Here is an 8,888-nt window from a genome sequence, read left to right as displayed (position 1 = left end):
ATTTACTTTGTTCTTGAAATATATAAATACTAAGAGGGCATTCTATACATTGTTTTTATTAAATTAACCTTGGAATAAAAACTCATAGGAATGTTCTGTAATGAAATTACATATTTATTAAAATCTTGGTTCTATGTACAATCTCCACATATTTGTATGTTTTGATTTTTCTCTCATGTAAGATAATTTATTAAAAGAAGCAGGCAGGTGATGGCAAATAAACTTTTTAATGAAGTTCTAATTTTGTCAATTTCACATTGATTTTGCTTGGATCATGGCGTTCAAGTACTTTGGGACCGAGTATGCCAATAATTAGAGCTCCATTTGGGGCTGTGATCAAGATGGCTAAAAATGCTACTGTCATCACATCCCTCGCATATGGTTCCAAGTGGGGTGCGCTGTTTCTTGCTGTTTCTAGAGCCAGGGGACCTAATACAGCCTGCATTTAGAGGGTAAAAAGATGAGGCATAAAGAAAAATATTAAATTAGTAATATATAATCAAAGTTAATGGCTCTGTTAAAACAAACAAAACCTAGTAGTAGGCTATCAGAAGAGACAAGCCTTAAAGTGCTGAGGAATTTTCATGAATTACTCATCAATTCTATATTCTCCCTTGTAAATATATCTGGACGAAAAGTGAAAGTGACAAATCAGCATGCAGACATTTGGGGGCTGGTTTTGTATTCTTATTATCTCAGCTTTCCCCTGTTAAGTATCTTTTTTGGGCGCTCATTACTCTCAGAACCTCAGGAGTTTTAAATGAAGCAGGGTTTTTACTTATTCACCTTTATCATGGACGATTAGGTTCTTGGCTGTACCAAGACAACACAAAATACTAAAGTTTCTTATGGTTCTCTAGGATTTTGTTGCTTATCTTCTTGTTCTTCCTACTTGGGAGGCAGTGTGTATAGTAAAACTGACAAGAAGTGTGGAATCTACAAAATGGGCACTGGGAGATTATAAAGTAAGTTGCTTAATGTTATAGGCAAGTAATATGGTATTCAAAACAGCCAGAGTGGCCCCATGGACCTGCTGTTCTCATCATGACACAGAGAATTTTGTTGTATGAAACCTCACAACCTTCTGAATTGGGGTAACAATGGAAAAAAGAATCTATGGAAATCAAGACATTATGCTGTCAGGTTAAAAAAAATGTAACAATAAATAGCAATACCTTTTAGTAGGAACAGAATATCATTGAATCAGAGGGCAAAACTACAAGGTCTCACTTTTCATTCATTCATTCATTCACTCCTTCATTCTTTCACTCATCATTCATTCTTTAAAAAATTTTAAAAATGTTTGTTTATTTTTGAGAGATAGAAAGAGTGTGAGCAGGGGAGGCACAGAGAGAGAGGGAGACACAGAACCTGAAGCAGACTCCAGGCTCTGAGCAGTCAGCACAAAGCCAGCACAAAAGCCCCATGTGCAGCTGGAACTCAGGAACCGTGAGATTATGACCTGAGCCGAAGTTGGATGCTCAACCGACTGAACCACCCAGGCGCCCCTCATCATTCATTCTTGTAGGTAAGCAACGCTTACTTACTGTATACCTCCTGCATGTCAAGCACTGTGTTAAGGGCAAGGGAAAAAATAACGAAAGAAACCAGACACTGTTCCTTGTCTTTCCCTGATACTCTGGTGGGGAGATTGTCATTAATTAAAATCATACAAATTAAATGCATAATTAAAAATAATATATGTGCATTCATGTGTGATGGAGTGGGTGGCAGGGGTAGGAAAGATATATTCAGCAAAATGTAAACATTCTAGTATTTAGATATATTCTTAGTATATATTTTGGGAAAATAGAAGGAAAATGTTTCAGAAGTTTAGGAAGTATTTGTCATTAAAAGTATAGCTTTTAACTTCAGAAGAATTGCTTTTAAAACAGGTTGTAAAAGATTACATTATTTTCAACAAGTAGTTATGATCAATCAAGCATTTTGAAAATAAGGCTTATAGCCCACGTTTTGTGATTAAAGTAACATTATTCATTTAGGATTAAAAAATCATCAACATCAAAAATTATTAAAATGACTTAATATGTTCTTACCTGGACTGTAGCTTTGGGTATCCACGATAAAGCAATAAATATTTTCTCCTTAAAACTAAAACCAGCAAAACACATCAGTAAAAAAGTAGAAAAAATTCGAACCAATAATGACAAACTTATGGTAACAACACAAATGCCTGCAACAAATAAAAACAAACATAAACAACAAAATATTTGGGAAGAAGTGGTTCTTTATACCTAGAAATATGATTTATAAAAGTGCTGAAAGCATTTTAATATTACTGCCTCTTTATGCCTTCATTTTCTTAAGTTAAAATAATAATCATAAAAATACAACTATGATTGAAGCGTCTGTGTACAGTGCAAGAGATTATCTGGTGTAGAGGTACCATGAAAGATAAAATAGGCTACATTTATTTAATTCTGGGTTAATAGACTTGAACTTTCACTATAAAAGAAAGTATTCAAAATGTGCTGATGGTATGTAATATTTTTTGTCAGAAAAGAATTCCAACCTGCATTTCCTCAGATCACTCAGGAAAGATATTCAGGGACTGTCTTTGGTGGCAAAGAGCAGGGTAACATAAGAGCAAATGTATGTTATTATCTGTGTCAACATGAGTTTCTGAAGAAGGTTCTTATAGCATCCAAAAATATGTTGTAAACAAAAATAAAAATCATTTATAATTTTCTTAAATATTTTCAAATCTTATATTCTTTGTATCTCTAATTATTCTTACCAATAGCATTTGACTTAAGAGATGCAACAGATACCTCTGATCCAACCAAACCAAAAAGAAGGGGTTGAAAAATATACCATATGGTTTTAATAAGTCTTTGGACTTCAATCTGTAGAAAAGATATATTTTTAGTTATTGTAATACACAAAATGATTACATTTTAGAAATTAAAGTCTTAATATTTAATCAACTTAAGATATTTTATTTGTAGAAGAAATGTTAAAGGTAGATGAAAATTGAGTAGGTGAATTCTATTATTCAAACAAGTAGAATTTGGTTAAAAAATCTACAAAGCTGATAGCAACATTATTTACAATAGCCAAGTTATGGAAGCCGACCAAGTGTCCCATCAATTGATGAATGGATATAGAAGATGCGGTATGTATACACACACACACACACACACACACACACACACACACACAGGAATAGTTTTAAGCCATAAAAAGAATGAAATCTTGCCATTTGCCATGATATGGATGAGGTTAGAGTATAATGCTAAGTGAACTATGTCCATCAGAGAAAGATAAATACCATATGATTTCACTCATGTGTGGAATTTAAGAACAAAACAAATGAGCAAAGGGAAAAAAGAGAGAGAAAAAGAGAGAAACCAAGAAACAGACTCTGAATTATAGAGAACAAACTGATGATTACAGAGGGGAGGGGAGTGGGGGATGGGTGAAATAGGTGATGGGGATTGAGGAGTGCACTGGTAACGAGCACTGAGGGATGTATGGAGTTGTTGGAAGAATACATTGCACACCTGAAACTAATATAACAACTGTATGTTAACTAACGAATTAAAATTAAAACTAAATTAAAAAAGTGAAATAGAAATAAATGCTCCTTGAAACCAGAAAAAAAAATCTACAAAGCTACTTAATAAAAATATTTGGTAATTTTGTCATGAAACAAATAAGGCTTTTGGAGTTCCAGACTTGTTCTGATGGTTCAATAAGAACCTTGCTTTTGTTTGTAAGGTAACTGAACAAAGACAGAACTAGCACTACCTCATGCGTGCTAAGAACATACTCAGTATTATGCAAACATTTCAGCTCTCAAAAGGCAATTTAGAAGACCTCCACTAACAATTATCTTGGAACCCAAGTCGATGAAGTGAATCATGATATGTCTTAAGCTACTAAGCAAAAAATGTCAGTAATCTGTCAGGCCTGCTTCCAAATGACATATGTTGAAAACTTCAAGTTATTTTTTCCTGAAAACCAAACCAAAACCATATAATATAGACTCTTATTTGGTTGCCTGTCTGGCTTTCCTTTCTGAGAATGAACCCTTCCCAGGGCTACCTCTCCCGTTATGTGGTTACAACAAATCCCCTACTGATAGAACAGTACCCTGGCTCTTCTCAAGGAGTCTGGATGAAGAGATTTTAGTTTCAGTCTGGGCTTATTTTTTTTAAAGAAGACACATAAAACTTTCATATCCTTTGTGTGGGGTACAAGTTATGTTCCTGTCTATTCCTCTTATGACTGGGTTTTCTGATTTATAAATTAAAGTTTAAAAAAAAAAAGAACAGTATTACTCTTTCTTCTTGGTGGCATATTATCTTAGTTATTACTTTTAATTTTTAAGATATATTCTTTACTGTTTGATTTCTTTTATCATATAAAAAAGAATTTTAGTAGTTTTCATTTTATGTATTTAATTGTAACTTATTAACCATTTAATTTCTTTTACAGTTATGATTTTATTACAATATTAAACAAAATGCTAATATAATTTTGGGGTCAGGAACTTCTCAAGCTGATTCTAAAATTTATCTAAGAAAGAGTTTGTGTAAGAGCAGTCAAGGAAATACTTTAAAAATAAGTATAACAAGAGGGAATCTTCCATATTAGATTTTTAGACATAAAACTACAGTGATTTAAAATAGAGTGGTACTGGTAGGGGACTAGAAAGGCAGGATTAAATAGATTCCAGAAATGAACTTGTGTGTGTGTGTGTGTGTGTGCGTGTGTGTGTATGAGAGTTTAACTCATGTTGAAAGAGGCATTTAAAAATTATTGAATAATTAATGGATCAGTCAGTACATAATTTAGCAAACATGGACTACCCAGTTTATGTGCATATATATGTGCATGTAGATATATAGTAGATGTCTGTGTATACATATTTATAAAAACACACATATAGCCTTATCTCACAGCATTTACAAAAATAAATTCCAGATGAATTAAAGAACTAAATGCAAAAATAAAAGAAATAAAAACTAACAAAATATTAGATGATAATATGGAAGATATTATGTATACAATCTTATAATCTTGGGGGAAGATATACTTCTTAAACAAGATAGCATCCAAAACAAAAAAGAAAAATGGACAGGTCTGACTATACAAAAGACATATAAACAAAGTTGAAAATAAGCAAAAATTATATACAATATATACATCACAAAGGATTAGAGGCATTAATATATAAAGAAACTTAAAATTAGGAACAAAAGTCAAAAAATCAATTAAAAATGGGCAAAAAAGACGAATAGGTAGTTAAAAAAATAGTTTACTGCACTACTAATCAGAGAAATGTAAACAAAGAATAAGAATGTTGTATCATTTCATACCCATCAGATTGTTTAAATTCTTTGAAGGAATATTTGGCAGTACCCGTCAAAATAGAAATGTTCCATTTCTAAATTCTGCAATTACGTTTCTAGGAATCTATTTTTATAGAAGTGCTTGCATATTTGCAAAAGGACACATGAACAGGCTTGTTCATGGTAGCACTGTTTATAATAACAAAATGGAAATGATCTAAATGTCTCCAAATAGAGAACAGATTAAAGGAAATGATTAAATCTGGGAAGGAGGTATCATATTTGGGAGCAGTAGGGGAAGAAAAGCCTTATATTTTATTATATATATGGGCCTTCTGTACTGTTTTAATCTTTTATAAGCAATTTTCATGCATTAACTGTATAACTAAAATAAATAATATAATTAAATTAAATAATAAAATAATAACATTAAATTAAATAATTAAAATAATTTAAATGTAATTAAATAAATTAAATAAATAAAAGTTATATAATCATATTACATAAAACTTGGGTAAAAGAGAACAGCTTGCTGTAATAACTCAACTTATGTTTCATTTTACTGTATTTCCAGGTTCCTTTCCTAAATATTTTATTTCCTTGATTGATTTATACACATCCTTGAAGACACAAAGTTCTGGAACATCTTCCAACTAGAACAAAGAGATTTTCTAAATGTCTATTATGATGTTAAAAAAATACAGTTAATTTATCTTAAAAACTGTGTTAGAAAATATTCACCTTTCCTGTGGACCAATTTACCCCTGCAACAAAAGACAGCGCCAGTGTGCATAATCCTCCAACTGCGTGTAAACCAATCTGATGACTGCCCAAGACAGCGGAAATACACATACTCAAAATAAAGAATGCTCTCTTCAGTGTAAGTTTTGTCTAGAATTAGATAGATATTTAGAAATTAATTTACATTTAATATATAATACAATATTTACATCTTCTATAATTTATTATTGATCTTTTGATATCATGTCTCTATATGTTCTATTAAATAATATCTAAAATTTTTACATTCTTTACCACCAAATATTTTAGCCTATTTGGTACCAAGTGAAAAAATTTGTAATTATCAGGTTTTATCTTCTACCACATCTCTGATACTAATGTCAGTAAAATGGCCATAATACTTTAGCTTAAAGTGAAAAAGAAAGGAAAGACAACCTTATGTAGTTCTATATTTTTAAATATCTCTTTAGCTAAGACAATTGTTATGGGGAAATTAAGATGGAAGTTACAGAAATACAAGAGTAATGGCATATCCTTTGGGGGAGGAAAGGGTTGAGCTTAATAGTGTTGCCTTAGCCAAAGGAAGTGGGAGTGAATTTAAGTCAGAAAACATGCAGAGATAAATGGCAATCTATTTCCCCAAAAATATTCAGTGGAAAATTGGAGACATGATTATGGAAAATTGTCAAGGCTCAACAGGCAATTCAATGGGGTCGGGTGGAATGGAAAAGGTACTCTGGGTTAAGTACACTTTTCTGATATTCTTATTTGCCAAATTAGGAAGCAGAGACTCTGGTCAAAATCCTTGACCTGTACCAATCATAGCTGTGCTCCATTTTAAGCAGAGAGTAGGCATTGGAGGCTATTTTGGGCGAAGGAGAATTAAATATTACAATTTAATAGTTTATGGCTCTTCCAAAAGTTCAAATTTTTAAAAGAAATGTCTAACAGTATACTTCTGAAAAAATAAACATTAAAATAATTTTTTTCTTATGTTTTTATTTTGAGAGAGAGAGTGAGGTGGGGGACAGGCACAGAGAGAGGGAGACACAGAATCTGAAGCAGGATCTAGGTTCTGAGCTGTCAGCACAGAGCCAGATGCTGGGCTCAAACCCACAGACTGTCAGATCATGACCTGAGCCAAAGTCAGCAGCTTAACCAACTGAGCCACCCAGGCGTCCCCAAAATAAACTTTTTATTTACCTGATCTTCACTTGGAAAATATCGAACAAAAATTCCCAAAATAGCTCCTGCCAGCACACCAATAAGTATGTCCCGAAAAGAGGCTAGGACATTTTTAAGTATACCACCTGTAAGGGCACACAATAAAGGAAACATTTCACATACCTAACATATCAGAGGATCAAATCTAGGTGGTTTCATAAAGAAAGGAACATATTTTCTAGAACAAATATATAAAAATGGACCTTTAACATTCACATACTTGAAAATATATGATCTATTTGATAAAGTAAGTATGTATTCTCAAATAATTTAATAAATACACACAATTCAGAAATACTCACTGAAAATATAGGCTGGAGAACAAAGAAGTAATAAGCCATAACGTGGCTCACCTATACATACAACCTGAAAGACCAGGTGAAGTGGAAGAATGGACAGAAATGGACAAAGGAACCCCTCTGGCACCTAGCACATGTTCTGGTAATGTTTCTTCTCCAAAATACTGTTATGACAAAGAAACAATAGACTTAAAAATGAAAAGAAAAATTTAACAACAGAAGAAAAAAATTTATTACAGAGTCATTCCTAGGAATATTCAGGTCAGGAGTCAGTTGAGTTTCTAAAATATTTTATGTACCCATGTCTGTAGTTTAGAGTAATAAGTTTTAAAAAAAGATCCTGTGTCACAAAAAAGGTGTTATTCTATGTGTATTTAGCTCAATAAGGTAATATGTGTATATTTATATACGTATACATATTTTTTAGATATTTTCTTTAGTAAAAAGTAATAGAAATACTGGGCGCTAACAGCAAGATGGTAGATTGGGAAGCCCCAGAACCTTGATCCCTCACAGAGGGATCAATTTAACAACAATATACAGTCCAAAAGCCTTAATAGAACTCCACAAACCAATTAGAGAGAAAGTAAGAGAAGTAAGAGAAAAGTGACTCATTATGTACAAGGAAGCGCCTAGAAGATTATCAGACGATTTCAGAATGGAAACCTTAAAGAGACCAGACGGAGGTGGGATGATAAATTCAATGTGCTGAAAGGGAAAAAAAAATGCCAATCAAGAATATTATTCTAGGGGCACCTGGGTGGCTCAGTTGGTCGAGTGTCCAACTTGGGCTCAGGTCATGATCTCACAGTCTGTGGGTTCGAGCCCCACATCAGACTCTGTGCTGACAACTCAGAGCCTGGAGCCTGCTTCAGATTCCGTGTCTCCCTCTTTCTCTGCCCCTCCCTTGCTCAAGTCTATCTCTTTCTCTCTCAAAAATAAACATTAAAAATTTTTTAAAAAGAATATTATTCTACAAAATTATCTTTCAAAATGAAAAAAAAATTAAGACTTAGATAAACAAGAACTGGTTCATCACCACTACACCTGCCTTACAAGAAATGTTAAAGGGAATCCATAAAGTGGGAGTAAAAGGATGTTATCAACACAAAAGCACAAATATAAATCTTTGGTAAAGGTGAATACCATAGATGATTTCAGAATCCTGTAATACTGTGATGTGGTGAGTAAATAATTTTCAGTTTTGTTGTAGAATTTAAGATAAAGACATAAATATAAGACTGTTAATGGATGTACAACATAAAAAGATTTAATTTGTGATGTGGATAACAAAGTGAAGAGGGTG

At 32.6% G+C, this 8,888-nt stretch overlaps 1 protein-coding gene across 3 annotated transcripts in view; it reads right to left on the bottom strand.

Annotated features, from left to right (window-relative positions):
* Positions 1-208: 208 nt before the first annotated feature.
* SLC9B1 (solute carrier family 9 member B1) overlaps positions 209-8,888 on the bottom strand; it is a 68,545-nt gene continuing 59,865 nt past the window's right edge. For all 3 annotated transcript variants that reach the window (XM_029942562.1, XM_029942568.1, XM_029942574.1), the window contains 5 exons: positions 7,263-7,369; positions 6,060-6,209; positions 2,759-2,867; positions 2,058-2,194; positions 209-439 (listed from right to left, as the gene is read on the bottom strand). In XM_029942562.1, the coding sequence (XP_029798422.1) occupies positions 227-439; positions 2,058-2,194; positions 2,759-2,867; positions 6,060-6,209; positions 7,263-7,369 (716 nt within the window). In that variant the 3' untranslated portion in view covers positions 209-226. The remainder of the gene's footprint in view (positions 440-2,057; positions 2,195-2,758; positions 2,868-6,059; positions 6,210-7,262; positions 7,370-8,888) is intronic.

Source organism: Suricata suricatta, chromosome 1, assembly GCF_006229205.1.
Source record: "Suricata suricatta isolate VVHF042 chromosome 1, meerkat_22Aug2017_6uvM2_HiC, whole genome shotgun sequence".
Classification (NCBI taxonomy): domain Eukaryota; kingdom Metazoa; phylum Chordata; class Mammalia; order Carnivora; family Herpestidae; genus Suricata; species Suricata suricatta.
Note: the sequence above shows the minus strand (reverse complement) of the source record. Positions and strands in the feature narration are given on the sequence as shown.